Genomic DNA, 24,901 nt, shown 5'->3' with positions numbered 1-24,901 from the left:
ACAGGAAGAGGGCCATCATAAATGCAGAGATCAAACACACAAACACACACACACACACACACACACACACACGGCTGTGACTCCAGTCTCATGGTTCTCTCTGCGGCAGTGAGCTCATTAAAATGTGCGAGGCGACCCCTCTAGTCTTCATGCACTCTGATCTCTCCTCCATCTCTTCTTCTCTCATTCCCTCACCAATCTACCTCTTTCTTCAATACAAAATGTCCCACATACACACACTCTCTCTCTCGCTTCGTCATTTAAAATAACTTTACTCTCTCAACATCAGTTTCCGATATTGGATTAGATCACATTTAACACAGTAGAAAATAGAGTCAGTTGTACAACTGATCGGCATGCATGGTGTGTACTTGAAGTATGTATGTGTGTGTGTGTGTTTGGGGGAGGGTGGTTCTACTTTAATGAATGGTTGCCGGGTAGAACAGGAGGCATGAGGGAGGAATTTGTTAATTATGAATGGAACACTTTTCTCTGCATGTGAACAACACACAGTGGTAAGTGTGTAAATGTGTGTGTGTGTGTGTGTGTGTGTCTGTGTGCGTGTGTGTTGGTGTTGTGAGTATATATGCCCTATATGTATTAATCTGAACAACCCAGAATGCATTGCTCATGACATTAACATGAGCAATGCATTCTGGGTTGTTCAGACCAGCACTGAGGCCATTCATTCATTTATTATTCCATAAGAAATCCCACTCTAGAGTCTATTCATCTCATTTATGTATGACCTCTCAGTCTGCTAGAACTACTACGTTATTAAAACTACTACGTTATTAAAGAGTGATTCATATTAGTACATTTTTAATGAGGGATAAAAAGAAAATTCTTTTCTCATGTGAAATAATCATAAAAACTAATTCTACATTCTATTTCTCTTTTTGTCTTCTTAATTTGTTGCTCATATATATAGACACACAACTTACTCTCCCATGTGTCCCTGAATTACAGTGTTTAGTGTTGGGGCTGGAAAATATGTGCTCTTGTTGAAAGAGGGTGAAATAAAGGGGCAGATGTCGTGTTTGTGAATCGGTATTGAATGTCAGACATCATGCAGGAAACTGGAGTTTATGATCCTCATCATATCCCAACTTTAGCCATAGTTTGTTTTGTTGTAAACAGCTCTTTTTGCAGAGTTGTCCAATAGTGACATTGCCTTAAAACATGATTCTATTTACTATAATTTACTGTAAATCTATAGTTATTTCAATATTCAGTTGTCATGCCACCACAGGTTCTTCTGTCCATTCTCACAATGTTCACATAAGCATCTCTGTGAGGCGTAAGTGAAGCAGTGCTGTCAGCTAAATGCTAAATCACAGCTTAGCAAGTTGGTCTGGGGTCGGCACCAAAAATGTTGAGAAACTTTGGTTTCTATCAAAAACACTACTGATGGTGGAAATGTCTTCAAGACACTCAATCTAAACTTTGTTGAGATATTTTGTTCCTAAACAAAAATGTCAACCTTATATGCCAGATTGATCCATCTGACACTATCATCACTAACATGATGGCTGCATTTTTATATGTTAACTCATAACAGTGCATCAGTGAACTCCTGTACTTGGCAGCGTCGGATTGGATATGACCTGCAGTTGCATCTAGTGTATTGAAACTTTGAGAAGTCAGCAATGGACTTTTTCAAAGAAGCCATTTTGACACAAAGCAGGTAATCACATTATTAAACAGACTGTATACAAAAGATGAATTCAGGCTCTGGACCTAAACAGAACACATCCTCAAGGGGCAGCGGCTACAAGCATCATGCATTATCTCACACACACACACACACAATACAGATAATCAGCAAACAACCAACTAGTAGAATGAATATTTATTAGATGAGGAGCATACAATAAAAATGATGCTACTGGCTAAGGCAGGACACTACAGAAAAAAACATTGTTTAGTTGATTGTTAATCACTGAAATCACTGGTCAGATCTAAAGCCATTTTCAGACATGACCTGTGGGTAAAGGCCCAAGAACTGGATCCAGAGTTTACCTGCAGTTTGCCAACACAGCGGGAGGTTCTCTGCACAGACACATTTATGGCAACAAATCCTCTGCATTAATCAGGCCAAATTTGGAGCAGCCGGGTGCAGGAGACAGAGGCAGGAAGTGACATATAAACTCTGTGGTGGAGATCATGTGATTTACACGTAAAAATAAAATTAAACACATAGATACTGGAGTCAGCTCTTATCACCACAAGCTCTCCTGACATCTTCGTCGGTGTCTTCTACGTGTGTGATACCTCATTTTCACCCCATCACTGATTCAAACAATCTCATTTAGTCACTCTGCTTCGCTCTGAGGCAGCTCCATCTCACCGCTGCACTCTTCTCCAGCCTGAGGGAGCTCCACCTCACCGCTGCACTCTTCTTCGGCCTGAGGCAGCTCCGCCTCACGGCTGTGCTCTGCTTCGGCCTGAGGCAGCTCCACTTCACGGCTGCACTCTGGTTCGGCCTGAGGCGGCTCCACCTCACCGCTGCAACTTCCCTCAGGCCTGCACTCTTGCTCAATCTGAGGCGGCTCCACCTCCCCACTGCAATCTTCTCTGGCCTGAGGCGGCTCCACCTCACCGCTGCACTGTGCTCCGGTCTGAGGCGGCTCCACATCAGCATTGCAATCTTCACCAGCCTGAGGTGGCTCTTCCTCACCGCGGCAATCTTCTCCAGACTGAGACAGCTCCACCTCACCGCTGCACTGTGCTCTGGCCTTAGGTGGCTCCACCTCACCGCTGCAGTCTTCTCCGGCCTGAGGATGCTCCACTTCACCACTGCACTCCTTTCCTGCCTGAGGCGGCTCCACCTCACCGCTGCACTGTGCTCCGGCCTGAGGTGGCTCCACCTCAGCGTTGCAATCTTCTGCGGCCTGATGCAGGTCCACCTCACCGCTGCAATCTTCTACAGCCTGAGGTTGCTCCACCTCACCGCTGCACTCTTCTCCGGTCTGAGGCGGCTCCACATCAGCGTTGCAATCTTCTCCGGCCTGAGGCGGCTCCACCTCACCACTGCACTTTGCTTCGGCCTGAGGCAGCTCCACCTCACTGCTGCACTCTTCCTCAATCTGAGCCAGCTCCTGATTTCCCTCTGATGTTTCAGGTGTGTCCTCACGCTCATACTCGCTGGTCTGGAGCTCCTTGTTTAAAGTCACCTCAGGCATGGAATCACTTTGGTTACTCTGTTTGCTGTGAGCTTGCCTTTTCTCAATCTTTGTTATCACAAGCTCAAGCTGGCTCTGCGCACTTTTCAAAAGGTGAACCTTCTCTTTCAGAGCCAAATTGTCCTTTTCCAGAGCCTCCAGGTTTCTGCACCAGGTTTGCCTCCAGAGCTGCACACCTGGCCTCAGTGCTCTTTACCTTGACCATGAGTTCAACCTGGGATCTTATGCGAGCCTGCCTTGACTCAACCACATATATTATGAGCTCATCCTTGCGTTTGAGCTCGTCTTGAAGCAAGCTCCTCTCTCTTTTTAAAACTTCCACCTCCTCCTTCAGAGCAATATTGGCCTTTTCCAGAGCCTCTGCCCTGCTCCAGCATTGATCAGCCTTAACTGTCTTGTAGTGCATATTTGCCTTCAGAGTTTTACATCTGGCCTCACTGCTCTTGATCATCTGGTCGTTTGTAGCCAGCTTGGCCTGAGCCTTAGCTATGGCTTTAGTAAGGTCATCAATTTCCTTCTGGACCTGCATTGGTCCACAAGCCTGAAAAAAAGAAACATACATGGAATTCTTGAGTAAAACCCCACTCCCACCTTAACCAGGGTTCGTGCAGCTCCTTAAAAAGTCTTCAATTAAAATCAACAAACGTAAGGTTTTAAATTGTCTCAAATAGACCATGAATTGGCTGCAAAGCTTTACATTTGCAGGTGGTGCATTTAAGGCATGCATTGATGTATAATAGATGTATTTACTCAACAAACATTATGTGTAGTTGAGCTTTAGACAAAACATGAATCAGTAGCAGTCAAAAGCAGATTGGCAAAGAGCATCGGTTAAATAATCTTACCACAGTGTCCATTTTGGCAAAGGAAGAAGGTTTGGAAACTGTTGATGTAAATGAGACTTGTTTCCTTCACAAATGAAAGCGGCTGTCTCCTCAGTTGAAGGTTTTAGAAATTGTGCCGTCACTCTTGCAATCTAACCCTAACCTAACCCCTAAACCCAGGATCAGAGGAAATACTATAAAGTTAACTACATCACCGGATCAACACATTAAAGGACATCAATAGTTTCCATGGCGATTTTTCTTACTATACAACATGGCTGCCATATAAACTTATTAAAAAAATTAAAGACATACTGGTGTCAGCATTTATCACCACAAACTCTCCTGACATCTTCGTCGGTGTCTTCTATGTGTGAAACCTCATTTTCACAAGGAGATATTTGTTGTCTTTTTGTTTTAGTTTTAGTTTTTGCGTCTGGAGTGTGTTAGAAGCTCCACCAACCCCCCCACTCGCTTGTGGTGAATCCAGCAGAGGATCTCCTGCTGTGTTCACACATCGGCTTCTCCTGGATTTCTATGGACATTATAGTAGGAGTCCGGGTGGAGTGTGTATCACTTGGACATTTGCTATCATACACATGTCTGAAAGCAGCTTGAACATAGGTTAGAAGTTAATCTTCCATATTCAGCACTCATTGTATTGCACTAAGATCCAACAGGAGGAGTACAGAGACAAGTCCATCAGCTGATGCCATAAAAAGATCATTAGTGACTTTCAGTAGTGCTGTTTCTGTGCTGTGATGGATTCTAAATCCTGACTGGAATTTTTCCAGCAAACCGTTACCATCTCAGTAATCACACAGCTGGTTAGCAATTGCTTTTTCTAGGATTTTTGAAATGAAGGGCAGGTTTGATATGGGTCTGTAATTAGCTAAAACCTCTGGATCAAGTGTAGGCTTTTTAAGCAGAGGTTAATAACAGCTACCTTAAAAGCTTGTGGTACGTAGCCGGTTAACAAAGACATGTTAATCAGATTTAATATGGAACTGTCAATCAGGTCAGCAGCCTGCTGGACGTCATTTTGTAGGGCTTTGGCAGTGCTCCTTCTTGTGATCGCACATATGCATGTGCCTTCCTGGAGGAGCTGGACTACCTGTGCAACCTGATTGGGCTGCAGGTCCCGCCTCATGCTACCAGTAGTGACAAGGACACAAGCAGAACACAACACTAGAGAAGAATCGTCAGGAAGAGTAAGGAGAGAGCAATTGTCTGTGGCCAGCACATGTAAAAACGTTCCCTTTTAAGGGTTGTCTTGCTTTTGCCTCTTCATTGCACCTTTTGTCACCTTCATTTGCACCACAGCAGGTGAAATTAGGTCCCTTAATTTTTTTTGAGCAGTGTATAAAATATATTAAAAAAAAGAAAAAAAAGGCAGGGTCTTCAGAACAAATGAAATGTACCTGTCACAAACAGACCTACCTGCCTGTGTGCACCCATGCTCCTACTGCACATGACCAGAGTCTTCAGCCGGAGAGACATACACTGCTGAAGAAAGGACAGAGAAGTTATAACTGGCGGAAAGTCGTTGTCAATGCACATGCATGTTTTTGGGGGTGTACCTTTGACCAGAGTGCTGATGGGAGGGGGTGAGACCTATCCGTTTTATGATTTCAAAGTGTAGTCTGCTCTTGCAGCTATTCCAGAATTACCAACCCTAGCTTTGAAGTTTGTCTAAATACTGACAGTTTATTTTAAATTATGTTTTAATTAATTAATAAGTGTTGTTGACTCCTATCCTCAACAACATGGTTACATGTCACTGACAGTTTCTGAATTTGTAGTTTGAATCATTTTGGAGAAGTTCCCACCCCCCACTGTTTTTGGTCTGACACAGGAGTTTTCAGTTGTGGCTGAAAATATTAATCTGGTGCATAACATATTTTGGAATAATGCCCTTCCTCTCTCTGCACTCCCTGCATTTTAGCATGTAAGCCTGTGTAAGCCCTCATGATAAACAGTGTCTCTCGTGGAAATCCCATTTGGCTCCCGCTTAATCAGAATTTTCCAGTGTGTACATTTCAGTGGCAGCAGTGATTAAGGAATTCTCCAGGCACCCTGTACTGCATAAGCCGTATCCCTGCTCATAAACTTGAAAGTGCATAGTATGAAGATGAAACCACAGTATCATTTTATTGCTGCTTTCCACCTGAATAGCAGCAGCAGCAGCAGCTTGGAGCACCTTGTTTGGAAGTAGGCTCTGTCTACCATCACTTAAAGTGACTCCAGCTCCAGGGTCAGCTTTTCCACATGGATCTACTCGGCCTTAAAATAGACCTGTGTTTACAGTTGCAGGTTAGCAGCTCTCGAATCTCGGTTCCCGAGCGCTCGGCTCCCCCACAAACACACACTCATGAGATACTTCTTTATTTGGACAGAGCTGTGAGTGTGTGTAGTGTCTACGAGAGTCAGATCGGTGTCTTGTGTAAATATTGGCCGGGTGTAAAAAGGATACGAAAAGCTTTGTGTAGTGGCTCATCTATTGAAGGAAACAATGCTTTTAGCAGCATTTACTTTACACAGAGCACTAATAGCTCTAATGTAAATACTGAACACAGCTTTGTGTGGTTTCTGTCAAACAAAAATGGCCTTTTTGTGGTAGATGTGCAATAAGACACTCTGGTAGTGTGTGTGTGTGTGTTTCGTCATATTAACGTGGCTGTTTTGTGTTTCCAGGGGCAACTAGAGATATTGGTTCAGCTCTGACCAGGATGTGCATGAGGCATCGCAGCATCGAGGCCAAACTTCGCCAGTTCACCAAGTAAGATACACGTCCTTTCCCTTCTTCCTTCCTTCCTTCCTTCGCACGCACACACACACACACACACACAAACTCATCATGTACAACCAATGCAGCAGTCTAAGTGCAATTTGTATATAGTAATTTATCTTGTTTTAACTTATCTTTACTTTAGATTCTTCATTTTTCATGCTTGTTGATTATTTTGCTGTTGCACAGTGTTCATTTCCCAATCTTGGGACAGTAAAGGAATTCTGATTCTGATTCCTTCTTTCCTTTCCTCCATCACTGTTTTCATCATCTCACCTTCCTACTTTTGCTTCCTGTCATGTCGCCAATCACAGCTTTCCGGTAGTCGTAAAAATGGTCGACCTGATGTGTGCTTCCATCTGAAGCTGACCTTGTTTTTTATGGTTATTATGATGAGACAAATGTTTGGTGAGGTTTTTTTCTTGTCAGCTGTGTGGACTCCATCAGGAACATTGCTCAGTCTACATATTTAAATCACTGTAAATTAATTCAGCCAATGGAACGTCGCACAGATCGCTCTGGAAACCTCACCAAGAGTCTGTTGTTGTTGTTTCCCTCATTCTTCATAGACACTATTTAATTTTCCACCACAGAACCTATTACATTGATGGTGACAATGATGATGATCTATGGCCATGATAATGGCAGGGGTCTCTTTTGAAGCCCATCTAAAAGATGTTGTGTGTCTGCCCCACTAGTCTTACATTTTCTGTGTGAGCGTTCATCTGTATGAATGTTTGGATAGGGAGGGAGGCAGTGTTCCAGATACTAAAATCATGAAGTGGAACGACACGTGGAGGAAATTTATATAATGATCTTGCTCCATAAATATACCACAGCCTCTCATTTTCAGTGGGGCCCATTGGGGGAATATGGGGGTCTCAAATGTATGCAATAAGTCAATGCCTGTATAGTCAAGACAGCAAACCATGGAAATATTCACCCTGGGACTGAAATGTTAATTCATTTATCACCATCTTAAATCTCTGTCTCTCCTACAGTGCTTTGATGGAGAGTCTCATCACTCCTCTCCAGGACAAGATTGAGGACTGGAAGAAAACAGCCAACCAGCTGGATAAGGACCATGCGAAAGGTACAAACACATCACAGGTCCACCCTGTCTCCTGACATGAATATACAACTGCAACAGCAAAATGTCTTTTTAGGAATTTGGTTTATGTACAGACATTATCTAGTAGAATGATTGAAGCTCTACATCAATTAATGGCTATGATCCATACAAAATGTTGTTGCTGTTGCACATCAGTATAGAAACATTTTCTTAAGAGATAGTGTTGCACATCTCAAAACACATATATTAAAGTATACAAAGGATTGTTGTGAACACGCCAACACTACACAGTACAATCCAGGTCCAGTTATAATAATAATCAACAAGAGTTTGAAGACTTATAAGTAGAGATGTTTCCATACCATTTCACCTCCCCTGTACCAATCCTGAAACCTCTTCTGATCCGATAAAAGTGCATTTAAAAAAATAAATAAAGAAGAAATCATATTTTAACAGCAGTATGTTAGTAACCTTGTATGGAGGGTGTGAGTGCCATCATTGTTGTATGGCCTGACTCAGGTTAAACCATTTGAAAAACAAATTCATAAGAGAATGAATATCATTGAACTTGTTATCTGGTCTGACAGTTATAACAAAAAAAGAAGCTCTGGCTAACCCTACACTACTTTTTCCTGAAAACATTTGGGAATCTATGTTGACCTTTAAATGGAGTGCACATATGGACTACATTTTTAGCAATGTACACAACACATCTATTTTCCACAGACTTAGGTCACTCAGGGCAAACAAACACATTATGTTATTATTTTGTCTATCATCAGTAAATAATTTGTGCACGGTTCAATTTTCTTTCTGTTCAACTTTAAGCCCGACTGGCAAGACTGCTGTGTATTTGCTCACAGATTGTGGGTCAACCGCTTGGTTCAAGCTTTCAAACAGTATACACTAAAATAATGTTGTCACTGGCAGGTAATATTACATCTGACCCCACATGTTTTATTGGAGGAATATCAGCTTCTGCTATTTAACAGGGGATTCAGAGTCCCGCAGGCTCGACTGAACAGACTGAAGAACTCTTTTGTTCCTCAGTCTGTCAAACTGTTGAATCAGAATTTGCGATGCAACACAAATTTGAGAAGAAATTCTGACAATAAAGTGTGATCAGTCTAATCACTACCAGAAATCACTTCTTCCTCACCACTAGCCAGTGGCAGTACAGCGAAGCTGCTGTTTTTGAGCGGCAAAGAAGTAATCATAGTAAAAATTATAGTTTGATTTAGGTGAAACTAATATACCATAAAGTTGTATTATCAGATCAGTACATAGATTTGTGAACTTGCCGATGCACAACTCGGCATTATCGGAGGCATTTCTGATGTTGGTAACTGTTACACCTCTTCTCACCAGATCCCTGTGTGGACAATATTTTGTAATAAACTGCCTCATGGAGAATAGTGTTTCATGCAGATCAGGAGAAATTATGAAAATATCTTCTGCCACATCCTGAGGCATACATGTTACCATGAGCATCAATATATCATAACAATATACATCAGTTCCTCAAGGTTTGTGATTTGCTGATTGATTTGACATTAGTATGTAGTTTATAGAAGTAGTACAAGCTAATATTGAAACATGAGAATAAACCAAACCAAACTGTTTGATGATCAGACACTGTGAGGATCATGTCTATGTATTTTAATAGAGTTCCTCATACATTCATGTTATTGATTTCATACCCGCTGCACTAACAGCTTGGACAAAACAAAGATGATGTTCAGTGCCTCCAAGCAGTGTAAGGTATCAGTGAGCTTGAGGTCACGCAGCTTCTGAAAGCATTTCTATTCTGATCAGTATTGGAAATGAAAGATAATATGAGTTTACACAGAGTGTTTTACATTCCTATTACTGAAACATCTCTGTTCATCCTGTTTCAAGAGTACAAGAGGTCACGCCACGAGATCAAGAAGAAGTCATCTGACACCATGAAACTACAGAAGAAGGCTCGTAAAGGTAACAGTCAGCAGTCTTTAACAGTCGAGCTCAGGCTCATGTCACGTTTGATTGAATAGACAGAAGGTCACACTAAAAGGTCAGTTTTCCAGCCCCAGTTAAACATCTCACCTAAAAATACAGTGATTACTTTAAATGTAAGTAAAGAAGAGTCATACACTAAGGTCAAACCACATAGATTTAGAACAGTTGAGGTCAAAAGAATTGTAGGTTAATGTTGTCATCTAGTGGCACTCAGCAGCATTGCAGCTCTTTTTTCTCATTCGTCCTGAAACACTTCAGTCAGCGATGCAACAACCAATAAATAGTGCTTTCTCTCTTCAGCTTCCATTCAGTTGCCAGGCAGATGAATGCATCAATTCAAAATGTCTGTAAAGTTAATTTCAAATAAAAAATAAATTCCTTTAAAATGACTTCCTGTCTTTTGTTAAATACAACTCTGTGACTTTAACTGAGTATATGTTATGTAAAATACTGATAAATGAAGTATTATCCATATCATACATTTAGTAGCAGTAGACAATAGCTAAACCCTGACAGTGAGAGAACACAGTGTTCTGTGCTGTTATGCTTGTGAGTGTGTTGTTAGCTCGGTGAGTGCTGATGCTTGGTGTTGTTATTATTATTATTATTATTAGTATTATTATGATTTCTGGATTGAGTCTTTGGTTGCAGCAGTATTAAGTTGCTCTAACCTGTGGCACTATGGCTGTCTTGTGATGGCTTCCTTGTACTAACCTTAACAATGAGTTTTGCTATCTCTTCTCCCCGTCTCTCTGTCCCCTCTTTCTCTCTCTTGTTTTGCTTCCTTTTTGCTGCCCCCCCCCTTGGCTGTGTCTCCCTCCCTGTGGTAATAGAGATCCAGGGTAAGTATCAGCCTGTTGCTCGCTACAGCTCTGTTGCATCACCTCCTTTCTCACTCACATTATTCTCCCCCCATTACCATGTATGGACATGCTGTATGTAGTTAAGTCCCAACTGAGCTTACTTTATTCAGATTATCACTCCGTGGTTGATACTGTGATATAATTGTTCCAAATGGTCATGAAAAGATTTCTGTGCATATTAGAGAATTGTTCTACAGTATAGAAGAAACGTTAATCTTGTCTTCAGAGCAACAGAGAGAGAGCCTTGTAGTCAGGGCTGTATTATCCCACCAGGGGCCTCATAACTCAGTCTTAGGCCCCACACTGTGTGCATTCATCGCAGTAGTTAAATATTTAGTTAATACATTTTTATACTACTTTATACTGCTCATCTTCAAAATAATTCCAAGTATGAGATATAACACAAAATAGTACATAAAAATGAGAAATAGAAGATGACCAGCGTAATAGGTTGTTGAGACAACTGTCACAAGAATGAAGCACAAAGATTTACTGGATGTCGTTAAATTAATAACACATTCAAAGCTAGATTTGATGTCAGAGCCCCACAACAAGACAGAGCCTCAAGATCAGGTAACCATGCAGCTGTTGTAAGTCTATTAGTGTATGAGTTTTACCTGAAAACATTTACTGAGTCTTCAGAGAAGAGATGATTCCTTCATCTATTCAGTTCAAATCAATTTTAGTCCTTTGAATGGTAAAAATTCAGCTTTTCCAGTTTTGTATAGTTATATAATTTGAAGTTTCACTTGTTCAATGCATGGTATAATTTCTTCTGTGTTGACTCCTGCATAACTGCTAATATTAGTCAGATTTCAATCTTTCATTCCACTGTCAAACTGTCATTTTCTCTTGTTCTTCTCTCTTTCATTCCATCCCTGGTACTGTAGACATCTGCAGACTTTTTTTTGCATGCTGTAAGAATACATAGAGTTATATGTCTTGCTTTACATTCATTGGATTTAGTTAACAGTAGATAAGATTGAGATTCTCTACACCATGTCTATGTATCTATTCTTTTGACTCTGTACTGTGTCATGTGCTGTGATTAATACACATTTAGTCCAAAATATTATTTGATTGTATTGAGCATCTCTCCAAAAAAGTGGTAACTGTAATAAATGTAAAAATTTTTCAGCTCTTACAGAAAACAAATGCAGCTTGATTGTGCTGCACCCAAGTGGTCAAAGTAGACATTACAGGTTTAGAGCCTTTGCCACAGGGAGGTTCCTACATTTCAACTTTCCTTCAAACTGCTAGACATCTGTTCAGTTTATGAGAAGAGAGGATATAAAAATCTGATATTTTATATTGCAGAATAAATATTATGTATATATGAATACAATATAGACCTAGGTTATTAAGCTATTGGACAAAACCAAACAGCAGTGATAAATACTTCTGATATGTCTCCTTATATAATATGCTGAACATTAAGCAGATGGCTGTTGTCAATTGTAATTAATGACAAAATGTGAGGCACTCACATAATAAGTTAAAACAAGTATACAACCAAAACATCAGTTTTCATTTTGTATGGTAGTGGTTTGATGGAGCAGTGTATTATGGGAAACAGAGATCCCATCTCACCAAATTCAAGTTTATAACCTTTTAGAGCCAGAGTCACTTTCACTTACATAATCTGCCACCTATCTTTCCTCCCTACATCATCCACCCTCTTCGATGAAAACCCCACTTCTTCCCTTCATACCTGTCTAACATCATCTCCTCCCTGACCTCCCTGTTTCACTCTCCTCCGTCTCATTTTTTCCTCCTCTCCCAGGGCGAGGAGACCTGCAGCCTCAGCTCGACAGTGCCATGCAGGATGTTACCGACATGTGCCTGTTAATGGAGGAGACAGAGAAGCAGGCAGTGCGCCGCGCCCTGGTGGAGGAGAGGGGTCGCTTCTGCACCTTCATTGGCTTCCTGCAGCCAGTCGTGGTGAGGGGGATGGACAGAGGAGGAGGGGTGGTGGTAGAGTGGAGGAAAGGAAGAAAGAATACTGTCTGATCTGCTGCGCAGTGTCATAGTCTCCTGTGGTTGCAGAGCCGCTCCTCTCTTTGAGATGTGGGTGTATCCAAAGTAACTGGTTGCGTCCCCAATAAGGTCTAGGTGTAGGGGGAGTAACACAATACCACATTAAAAGATGTCAGGAGTCAAGTACTTCAATTAAGGTTGTTTATTGCCAGCAATGGAAGCAAAACAACTTTAGAGAGAGCCTAACCAAAATAACAAAACTCATCCCTAACTAGAACCAAACATACTTCTGTCTAAAAAAAAAGAAAGGTACAGAAACTGAACCTCCCTGGCAGCACTGTGTTGAAACAAAATGGCTACTCTTGCCTACAGCTTCCTGGCCACAAGTCTAACAAAGAATCCCAAAACTAAAAATAGCAGTTAAGGAACAACATAAGTTTCACGAGTAGAGCTCAACAAGTACAGTGGATTTAGCAAGGCAGCCGCCGACAGCAGAGCAAACAGAGAACAGCGAGCAGAGCAGGAGGCAGAGAGCGACTGAGGTGAGGCTCCTCAGCTTTATACTCTCCAGGTGTGCAGAGGCACCACCCACTGCAGAGGCGGAGCTGAGGATCTGGAGCTGACTGAGGTCTAGAAGCAGCACACACACAACAGCATCAGAAAAACATGTATATTCCTCAGGGGAGTGTAACATAACTCTGTGACTGTTGTATGAAACCGAAATACAGCAAGTATGCAAGGTGTTTTCTTCACTTACTGCAATGTAAGACAAGACAAGATATGACAAGATGTGTGACACTATCAAATTTATAAGATGGTGCTATGACCTTTCTTCTCACTGTTAAACAAGCAAAAATGGATGCCAACTATATAGTTTAGCCATCTTCTTTAGAACATGATTATAACAGATTATATTGTTAAAATGAAGCCTGAGGTCAGGGTGTCTCCCACAGCTGTGTGCTGGGATGTGCTGGAAAGTCTGATCCATTGATTGCTTTTTATGAGACTGAAAGGATCTGACCCTAACTTCTTGGAGTCTGATTCCAAGGAACACCTTTAGAGGCTTTGTGTAATCCATGGACTCTGTTTTAAACATCTGATTGTGCAGATAAATTTGAGACGTGCCCAAATCCACTTTTGCTTGTTTGTGCTCTCGTAATATCAGTAAAATTCTGAACCATGGACTTCACAACTTGCTTTTGTGTTATTTCTGTTTCACGTGCCAAAATGTATAAATTTAAGACCAACATGTCCATGGGTAGTTTTACTGTGGTGGCTGATTGAAATGCCACTGATGTCTGACTTTCTACAATATATTATCTTAAGATTGGTCTGTTGGTTGGAACATCACAGCCTCTGTGTCCTGCATTGTGATCTGTTTGGTGATAGCATGCTCCATCCATTCTGCTCATCCTTTTGAGGGTCACAGGATGAGCTGGTGAGAGGCGGGGTACATGAGGGAGGGTTCTGATATGTGGATATATGAAAATACTTTGAGCTGCACAAGCAAATCATTTTGGTGCAGCACTTCATATTCACTTAGTGCCATGTTTATGTGTGCTCTGGGTATTTGAAATGCTACTGACTTGAAAAATTGCTGTATTTTGGACTTTTGGTTGAAAGAGGGTAGGAAGGGTAGACAGACAGCGGGGGGGGGGGGGAGCTCAGCAGGATATTAGACTGATTGTTTCTATCTTGTTTTGTAGAACGGAGAGATCGCCATGCTGGGAGAGATCACTCACCTCCAGGCCATCATTGATGACCTCACTGTGCTGACAACAGATCCTCACAAATTGCCCCCTGCTAGTGAACAGGTGAAACACACACACACACACACACACACACACACACACACACAAAGAAGAAACAAACTGAGCAGACACTCTTTAACTCACTGTGTCTGTGTCTCTCTCAGGTGATTAAGGATCTCAAGGGGTCAGATTACAGCTGGTCCTATCAGACCCCTCCCTCATCTCCCAGCAGCTCTGGCTCACGCAAGAGCAGCATGTGCAGGTACTCACACACAAATACACGCATGCACAGTACACACATACACAGCCACGCTGCAGTGTTCTTAACTGTGTATCAGTATAAACTGAGGATCAGAAAGAGGAGCCCTCCCTGATGTTTATGTTTTATTATGTCAGTCTCTCTGTGTGTGTCAGTCCATCATTAATGTTTGTCCAGACATCCTCAGTGTAGTAGAATCATTCAGTCCATGTGCGTATATCAGATCATTTTTATTGATTAATCATGTGATCAATCACGTTTAACTGCATCAAAACCGCAGTGTACCAACAATGCACCTGACCACACCTAATCTTAAGATCAACACACCCCCTACAGTTGTGCAGCTGTAAGATAGGGCCCTTAATATTCTGCTGTTATTACAGACAGTTACAATCTGGCTGTCTTATCACTCATGATTTGAGATCTACAATAGCCTGTGGACTCAGATACAGTTACACAACTCTCCAGTTCCATTTGTAAATAGCTTTGCAACAATAGTGTTCTTGTGATAAATAACTTACCACTACAAGAAGAATACAGTAAAGTAGAAACAGATGTCTGTGGTTTATCTGAAATAAAAACTCATTCAGCGTATGAGTGAATCAGTCTCTGTCAGTATTTGCATGTTGAAGCAGTTGCATGAAAGTTCACAGCCTTTATCCTGTATTGTGTAGTGTGCATTTGTGTGAGTGATCCTGGATCTCACACACTCTCTGTCCACCCCCACCCCTTTCTCCCCCACCCCACCCCTTCCCCCCTCACCTCAACCACACTCTGTACTCGTCTCTCTGTTTTTTTTGTATCTTGTTTGTGTGAACTGGTGATTTGCCCTCTTTCTCTCCTGCCGGGTGTTTGGTTGTCATGCTTCCCTCTCTTTTTCTGGGGTCTCTGCTTTTTATCTGTGACTGGTGTGTCACTAACAACTTGCTGTGGACTGTTCCTGAAACTTCAATCCATCACATGAAACCAACCACAACATCCTCCAACCATCAACTTACCATCACCCACCCTTCACATCTTACACATTTCCTTCTTCCTAAATCACATTCCTGCAATCGTGCTCTCTCTCCCTAAACACTGTCCTTACTCCACATTGACATCACCCTCGTCCCTTCCTCACCCTCCTCACCCCCCTTTCAACAATCCACCCTCCTCCTGCTCCTCTGCAACCTTCACCCCTCACAGCAGTGTCAACAGCGCCCACAGTAGTGCCTCCCGTTCGTCAGGAGGAGGAGGTAGTTGTGGTTTTGGCGGAGGTGGTGGTGGAGGTTCCCAACCGCACTCACCCACCTCCTCCTCCTCCTCCTATCGGTACCGCAGCAGCCTGCCGCACCAGCCTCCTCCGCCGGGGGGCATCGCAGCACACCGCCTCAGCAGCGTCTCCTCCCACGACTCTGGCTTCGTGTCCCAGGATGCTAATATCTACTCCAAGCCCCCGTCACCCATGCCCTCGGACATCACGAGCCAGGTACAAATGCCTTACACACACATATTTCTACACACACATTTGAGCTTTAAATGTTGGCTTTTAGTTTGATTTACAGAATTATCTATATTAGAAAAAAAAGATGGATATCACCTATGCACACACAATGTTTACATAGAGATTCTTGATATGTTCACCTAAATCAGTTGACAAAATGTTTTTTTTTCCTGCTGTAGAAGTCGTCCAGCTCAGCATCATCTGAGGCCTCAGAAACCTGCCAGTCGGTCAGTGAATGCAGCTCCCCCACCACTGTGAGTACTGGTATTCATACAGCATATAATGTAGTCCACCAGAAAAGTAAAAATTACTGCATGTGGCATGAGTCGAAGGGAACAGGAACAAGTGATCCTTAAATGTGCTTGAAGATGTAACTAGGATGACTCTCATTGAACACAAACCTCTGCCAAGGCCCAACAGTCCATAGTTTCACCAAGATCCATGATTTATTCCCTGTGAAATAAAGTATTACTGTCAAAAAACACATCTTGAAAGTGATTAAACATTTTTTAGGGGTTCTCCTCATGTAAGTTTTGTGGATATCCGTTCTGAGGACATTATCTCCTTGGCGAAGGTAACAGCTTACTTCTTTATATTTTAAGTTTTACAAAAGCTGTTTTCTAGTGGCAACCTTCAGTAGACCAGGTAGCATTTATTCTCTAGGGGCTGAATATGCAGAGAAGGCATCAACAAATTAAACACCATCCACAAGAGAAACATTTTGAAAAATGCAAATTATGCGAGATGTGTTGGATGAATTCATGTTTTTCTGTGCATTCCAAAATGAGTATATTTCATGGCAGGAATCAGACACATCGAGGGCTGTTTGTTTTGCAGGCACACATTATGAAAAATGGCATCTGTCCTGCGCGTGAAGACAGTATTGTTTTTACCTGCTCGTGTTTTGTATTTTGGTGGCTCACTGCAGTAGTGGAAGAAGTGCAGTGGAGAGTTCACATCACATGCTCAGAAGATTTACAGCCATTTGCACCACGTCCTTCTCACCAACTAAGATCAGGTCAACATCAAAACTTTACATGGAATGCTTGAATATGCATTCTCTGAAGTATGCACATCTGTTTGCAGAAAACAAACACAATACAATGATGCTCATGAGGCAATAAATATTCATGTTTCATTGCAAGCAGCATCTTTCATCCCCAGCACCTTACACATACGAGTACCTTCCCTCAGTGGATTATCTCAACAGCCTTCTGATGGCAGTTAGCCCTGCATCCAACTCTTGCTCAAGTGATAATCAATGTCACGATGGATCATGTGCTCCACAGTCACCAGTTACCTTGATGAAACACTGCAATAATGCAAACTTGCTGGATTTACCTGTGAAATCCAAACTTCTCTCCACGTTACAAGTGTGTCATTTCTCTATATCCACATCAAACCACACCGGGTTAACAGTGCAGTGCTATAGACAGAGTGAAAAATATTCTCCTCTGTTTGTGGCCAGTCCATTTGCTTTTGAACATGGATTTCTGTGTCTTATGGGGAAATAAATACTCACTAAAAGCACAGCTCCTGCCAATTGAAGTTACAGCTTTAGCCTCAGGGAGCAGTGAAGAGCCCATTACTACGTTATCAAAAATAAACTATTTATAGTCTGTTTTCTGTCCTACAATGATGCACAATTACTGCTCTGAAGAGGTAATGGTCAAATCAAAACCATTCGAGTTTTGAATGCATGCTTGGGGCTGCTTTAACACATTCCATCACCTTTTTAATATGCACATAATCAAGCTGTGGCATGTAGTTGACCTAGAACTCACTGATGTAGTTCTTAAAGACTAAAAATTACACTTAGTTTGTACATAGAGTCATTTCGATGCATGGACAGCAGTGGCTAATGTTTTCTGTTGTCAAACCTACTGCTGATCTTTTCCTGCTCTTCTCTTTCGCACTGTGTGTGCGTGTGTGTGTGTATCATTGTTGATATCTTTTATTTTCATGTGTTCAGCCCAGTGGTCTCCCACCACATCTGGCTGCCTCTCTCACTCTCTCCCTCTCCTAGTCCACGTCCACGTCTTTATTTTCTCTCTCTGATGATACGACTATGTCTCTCGTCCCGCAGTTTGGCTCGTCCTTCGCAACCTTCCGCCCCGCTCTCTCTCACTCTGGCTCCACCAGGCCTCTCTCTGTCATTCTTCCCGTTCCTGCGTCCCCACCCTATAACTGCCCCCCCGGATCCAGCTCCTCCTCTCCCACATCAAAGGTTCCTATCTGGAAGGTTTGTTCTCCATTCGCTTCCATTTCTTCAGTTGCACCTTTTTTTGTCTGTTTTCTGTCCAACATTGAGTTTAAGATGTTTGGTGTGTTTTCTTTACATTTTCATTCATAACCACATTGCTTTGCTTAACTAGTTTTCACATCCATCTGCTGTGTGTGCATGCTTTTTTTTGGCCTCCCCTGTCTCACTCACTGGTTTTGCAATCTAACCGACCGGAGATTGACCAAAACTTAGCAGGATGTGGAGAGCTGACCAATCAAACTCATCAAATTCAGCACAGGCTCAAAAAAGGCCCCTGCCCACATACACTTACCCACCTACACGCACGCACATACACTCTTCCAAGCACCCACCTGAGAAGGCCCCCTCTCTCTGCACACAGATGAAGGGTTTCAAACTGCTGGATAGTGGACAAAGTCTCTATATGCTAATCCTACCTACACTTCCTGCTTATTAATTCCACTCACCTCCTCAGGATTGGTCCAAAGCAGGTCAGTATGAACAGCCCGTGGCTGCAGCAGCAGTTCAGAGGAGAAAGGAGCCCCTCGATAGACTGAGGGAGAGCGAAGCGTCACCAGGCTCCCAGGGGTACGCTGGGCCATCACACCCCGATGATGGCCAGAGAGCCAGGATGACCCCAGCTACTATTGCTGCCAAGGTAATGACGGGTGACGCGGACAAGCAGATTGAAGATATAGAAGAACATTTTAGGCTAATTTGTAGAGGGATATTTGCAATACAGCAATCCATGTAAAATGGGTATAATAAACCTTTGAATCGACTCTGACAGTGATCTTTATTTGGCAGTATAAGAAGGCTGATAAGCTCAACACTTATTTGTTCTTATCTACCAAACAATACCAAGTCAATACAGATAAAAAACACAAACGTGAGCAGTGTCTGCTTCACTCACTGGTGGTTTTAGAGCAGGGAACAAGTAGAAGATGGACTAAAAAATCCAGTCTCAGGCTTAAGTGGAGAGCAAGAATGAATATAGTATGGGATGATGCATTATATCAACACACCACCATGTATCAGTACATCTAAAGACATTTTTAATTTCTTTTAATTAATCTTTTTTAATGTTAAAAGTTGTATTCCACTTTGCTGTATTGAGATGAACCCAACACACACATCCAAGCACGTAATTGAGTTGGTTTGACAAAGTAAGCATTAACATACTAATTAACAATAACCACATACACTATGGAGACCTACAGCACATAGAGTTATCTGTCTCAATATTAAAGCACTTGTAAACTAAAAAAGGTTACTGAAAACATTTGGATCAAAAATGTGTCTCAAAAAACTTTACCTTGATGAGAAGAGGTGCACACAGACATTTGTCCACCTTTTTTAATACTTTGTTTTATTTTGTAGACGAGACAATAGACAATCAATGTGGAGAAAATGTATTTTGTCATTGGAGCTGTGGTTTCATTTATGGAGCAATACACAACATTTTACTTTCACACTTTTACAATCTCACACCATTGCAATAAAAAGTATGATAATAAAAAGATGATTACTATAGAGACTATCCATACATCAGAAAAATCTTTGTCAGCCAAATCAAGTTGTCTCTGTCTATATGAAGTCAGTTAATCAGGCTATTACATTTTTTGTGTGTTATTTTGTGTGTTGTGTGTCAGAGAGAATTGTCTGCATTAAGAAAAGTCTGAGTTTAGCTATGAAGAGCTGTCTAATTAAACACCTTTCTGCATTTGGTCAGCATGGAGAGGAGGTTTCCCCAGCAGCCAGTGACCTGGCCATGGTGCTGACCAGAGGGCTGAGTGTGGAGCAGCAGAAGAACAGCAGAGACTCGCTGCAGTACTCCAGTGGATACAGCACAGAGACCACAACCCCATCCTGCTCTGAGGACACCATCCCCTCACAAGGTGAAGCTCTGAACTCTGAAATATGCTCCACTGAGTTATTCATCCATTTCAGCCCACATTTTTTATATTTCCCTGCCTGAATCCATCATGTTATTGTCCGTGTAAAATCTCAGAAATGTCAACTTGTGATGGGCAAATCTGTTTTTTTTTTTTTAGATTGATCTGTATTTGCCAGTATTTACAAGCTCTGCAGAATATATAATTTACAATAGAATCATTAGGCCTCATGTAAAATCATGTTTGTACTCTTAACCTAAATTTCTCCTACATCTGTTCGCATGGTCAGTTCGTACGAACATGACTAATTTTACATGACTTTTAAGACAGGGCTGGACAACTCGTATATTCAGTTTTCACCTGAAAAGCAAACTCAGAATATGAGAAAAGTGGTGAGGGTTCCTCCAAATCAGTTTGTTTGTACGAACAGCTCCTTCATGAGGCTCAGTGTCTTGAGAGCATGGTGTACTCAAACCCAAAACAAGGGTATTAGGTTTTTAATTATCCAAGCAGCAACTAGAGTATATGACAGGTGTTGTCTGACAGTTTCCTTGATGCCAGACAGGAAATAACAATAAGAATTTAAAATTAAATAATATTAACAGTGTTGACTTCTTTTAGTTAAATGCCTTATCCAAAGAATGTGACTTTCACTGTATTAATCCAATACTATGAACTCACTAAATCATTTTTCCTCTTTTCTCCTGTGAATCCAATTTAGTTTCACTCTTCAAAAATTCAGCATCTCTTCTTCTACCTTGTCTTTCCTCCTGTGCATTAGGTTCAGACTATGACTGCTACTCAGTGAATGGTGATGCTGAAGGCCCAGATGGACAGACAGAGTTTGACAAGTCCTCCACCATTCCTCGTCACTCTAATATCGCCCAGAACTACCGGCGCATGATCCAGACCAAGAGGCCAGCCAGTACAGCCGGCCTCCCCACTGGTGTTCTTGCTCATGGGATATCAGGACAGCCTGGTGGAGGCGGAGCAGGGACTCCAGGCACTGCCACCATTCGACGAACCCCATCTACTAAACCGGGTGTTAGGCGCACATTGTCCAATGCGGGTCCCATCCCGATCCGACCACCCATTGTGCCTGTCAAGACCCCCACTGTTCCCGGAGACTCACATTCACCTGGGGCAGGGGGTGGTGCGTATGCAGCTGGAGGACATGCAGGTGGTGTACCTGTGCGTGTGGGCAGTGAGGAGTGTGTGTTCTTTGCTGGAGTGGAGGATGCACAGGGTGCGCTTGATTATGTGAAGGCGTCACCCAAGCGCCTCAGCCTGCCTAATACTGCCTGGGGATCAGGGGCAGCATTAGAGGTCTATGCCCAACAGCATGGGGGTCTTGTAATGGGGACAGGCTCAGGGGCCGGATCAGAGGAGGATCAGATGATTGCAGCCAATCGGCACAGCTTAGTGGAGAAGATCGGCGAGTTAGTAGCCAGTGCACATGCCCTTGGAGAGGGGCAGTTCCCTTTCCCCACCCTTCCTGATGACCCGGCCCTGCCACTGACCGGCTCCACTGATGCTCAGACAGGGACAGAGGAAGCAGAGGGGTCTGGTGATATGTTGACCACTATCAGGAGAGGAGTTCGCCTTCGCAAGACCGTGTCCAATGACCGCTCTGCACCGCGCATCTTGTGATTGGAGGAGAAGCAGGAAGAAGATGATACTCGTCAGCCAATAGGAAGTCAGGTGTTGGTGTGGTGCAACCCAACCGCCTAGTACATTCACGAAAAACTTAACCATGTAGGGAAAGCTATAATATAAAAGAAGATGAATAAAAACATACACAAAAAATAAGTTTTAAAACATCATTAGAGTAAATTATATATAATATTACAATGACAATAACATTGTTAATGTTAATTCATGCTGACAATTAAAAGTTAAATACTGAATATTGACAGGCTCCTAGCAGGCCACTATAACTAGTGTGTGTTGGACGCATGTTTGTCTTCTCTACACCCTCACCCAGGGACGGACAGACTCGTAGGAGAGACAGGTAAAAAAATGAGGCGAAGAAAGTGTGAAAGACTGGGTTCTGTTCTGTTTGCCAATCTTCACTTTTCCCCACCCTCTTCTCTAACTAACCCAAACCATCTAATCCCAGATGAAAGACTGATGACTGAACGAGGGGCCACTGGGGACGAAAGGGAGAAGTGGGAGGGGGGATTAGAGTTCCATGTGACTGGCTGGATTTGAACTGGCTGTCTCAGCAACAACACACTGTACTTATTAGCCCAGTAAACTGAAGCTTTGGTATTAGCACGGGGAGCTAACAAGCCAGACGGCTTCTCTGGTTCATCCGAAAGTATGAGTCTGTTGGCATTGAACCGTGCTAGTGCCCCTTCCCCTCTCTCTCTCTCTCTCTCTCTCTCTGTTTAGTGTGTGTGCATTCATGTGTATGTATGTGGGCAAATGTGAAAGATGGTTGCGTGCGCATGTGGATGAATGTGTGTGTGCGTGCGCGAGGGGGGTGGGTAGAGCTCTGCTGCAGGACAGCTGGTTACCCAATGAGGGCAGGGCTTTTCTCCTGTGTGTCGTACGTGTAATTTCTTGTTTATATTGTGACGTCATTTACCTTGTTGCCACTGTACGAGACGTTAGGAGAAGTAATCCAGGCGTATAGATATATTCATATATATTTTCTAGAACCAGAGAGAAATGTTAAATCAGAAATGGAGCAATAAATGTGTTTTATTTTCTTGTTTCGAAAAAAAAAAGAGGATTGATGGGAGTTTTGTGGATTCTCCTTTGTCACATTCAGGCAATCATCAGGAATGCTAAATTACACATTGACTGTGAATTCATGCCAAGCCAGGTTTGGCCTTTTTTTTTCTCTCTCTGTCCCTGTCTCTGTTTAGGGGAGGAAGCTGATCACAAAAAAAAAAATGTTGAGAAAAAAAGGAAAACTGTAAGCACTTTGAAGCAGTAGGTGGTAGTGTAGAGTATGTACAATAGCCACTAGGTGTTGCTGTAGTCATACAGTCTAATAGGGAGCATGAACGTGAGAGAGAAGGTTGTCAATAAGACTGTGTCCTGAGGAAATTATTTAATTTGTGGAAGAAAGAGGAAGTGAAGAAGACTTGTAATTGGAGTGGACTGATTGGTCAAATGAGAGATGGGATAAGAAAGTTAAATCTAAATATTTATTTAGAAATGGACTGGAGGTCACGGCCCTTCAGGGCTCTACAAGCCATCGCCAGCTGTGGACTCTTGAATAGTGCTGAGGGTTTTTATGATGTGGTTGCGAGACTGAGCACACAATCCCCTAGAACAACTCTACATAGAGAGGTCAGGCTACTTTTGGAAATAAGCTTTAGATGGTTGGTTCACCCTCATGACAAACAGGCATGTTCTCATTAGCCATGCAGATTGTTTCGGTTTAATTTTATCCAGGTTAACATTTCTGACTCCTCCCCAACAATCAGGGTGAAGGCAATTTTATTTGTGATGCTCATAACATTAAAACAATCCTGTTGAAAACAGCTCCTTCTCTGCCCAGAGACAATAGTCTTGTTTCTCTGGTTCATTGACAGATTCTCTTTTCTAAATCTATATATATTCTACCAGGAGATGTTACAGTAACTTGGATACTTTCTCAGACTCATCACTGTGGATTTTTTTAAAATGCTTTTTTGATACTGCAAGCACAACAAATTCAATAAACCTCTATTGTACTAGGGTGGAGGCAGGAATCTCACATACCTGGGCGAATAGATCCCAAACCATCACAAAGCAGGATATTAGAGAATATGTTTATTTGTAATTGGGCTCCACTGACTTTTAAACCTACAACAGTAGACTTAGGATGCAATTTACATGTGTCCAAATCCCATACAACCAAGCAATCTCATATTTATGTATAAATACATATCAGCACATTGGCTTATCTGCAATTATGGTCGTACCTATAAATAATGTCATCTTGCATAGTGGGGAGGCACAGTTAAGCCTTGAACATGGCTGACCAACAACCTTTAGCCCCAGATTCACTTTAGTCAAAACCTTCTCCTTGTATTTAACGACCTACAGCAATTGTGTGTTTCATACAAAATTATACAGCACAAAAAGAAACTGACGAAAGAACATGTGCAGTTTGTTGCTAACAGTGTTGGGCAAGAACACATAGTGAAATGTCATGGTCATCATTTGTTTTTCCACTAAGCATAAAGGGATTGGGCTGGTATAAGATATCCAGATATTTCATTACAGTTACTTATTAACAGTTTAGGCATCAAACTGTTGGAGGTGTGGAAGATAGCAGACGTCAGCTGGACACGATAGCTGAGTGAAGGGCAGTTGGCGGTTTGCCCCTGTCAAACAAGGGTAAACAAACACCTCCCACCAACTCCAATGTTTTCTGACAGCATTCATACATAGTGATTTCTGAGCTGACAGTCAGCAACAGGTTGCTTTGCTTTTGGCTCTGTGAGGTCACCAGCTCTGGGCTAATGTTAACTCTTGGCAGTCTTTAAAAGTAAAGTAACAAGTAATGTTACTTACTACTGTTCTGGCAATGTGGTGTTTAACTAGTAACTTATTACATTTTTCA

The 24,901-nt window shown here is 42.2% G+C and overlaps 1 protein-coding gene across 4 annotated transcripts in view; it reads left to right on the top strand.

Moving 5' to 3' along the window:
- The window catches only part of mtss1lb (MTSS I-BAR domain containing 2b), a 66,407-nt gene extending 41,956 nt beyond the window's left edge, over positions 1-24,451 (top strand). The window contains exons 4-15 of one of the 4 annotated variants that reach the window (XM_069532615.1): positions 6,704-6,788; positions 7,799-7,890; positions 9,769-9,843; positions 12,514-12,671; positions 14,414-14,521; positions 14,623-14,720; positions 16,038-16,185; positions 16,380-16,454; positions 18,287-18,442; positions 18,918-19,100; positions 20,175-20,340; positions 21,119-22,127. In XM_069532615.1, the coding sequence (XP_069388716.1) occupies positions 6,704-6,788; positions 7,799-7,890; positions 9,769-9,843; positions 12,514-12,671; positions 14,414-14,521; positions 14,623-14,720; positions 16,038-16,185; positions 16,380-16,454; positions 18,287-18,442; positions 18,918-19,100; positions 20,175-20,340; positions 21,119-21,987 (2,213 nt within the window). In that variant the 3' untranslated portion in view covers positions 21,988-22,127. Of the gene's footprint in view, positions 1-6,703; positions 6,789-7,798; positions 7,891-9,768; positions 9,844-12,513; positions 12,672-14,413; positions 14,522-14,622; positions 14,721-15,902; positions 16,186-16,379; positions 16,455-18,286; positions 18,443-18,917; positions 19,101-20,174; positions 20,341-21,118 lie in introns of all 4 variants that reach the window. The other 3 variants (XM_020080262.2, XM_069532682.1, XM_069532745.1) reach the window with 3 other exon arrangements.
- Positions 24,452-24,901: the final 450 nt, after the last annotated feature.

This window comes from Paralichthys olivaceus, chromosome 1 (genome assembly GCF_024713975.1).
Source record: "Paralichthys olivaceus isolate ysfri-2021 chromosome 1, ASM2471397v2, whole genome shotgun sequence".
Taxonomy (NCBI): Eukaryota; Metazoa; Chordata; class Actinopteri; order Pleuronectiformes; family Paralichthyidae; genus Paralichthys; species Paralichthys olivaceus.
The sequence above is the reverse complement of the archived record's forward strand: the minus strand, read 5'-3'. Positions and strand labels throughout refer to the sequence as shown.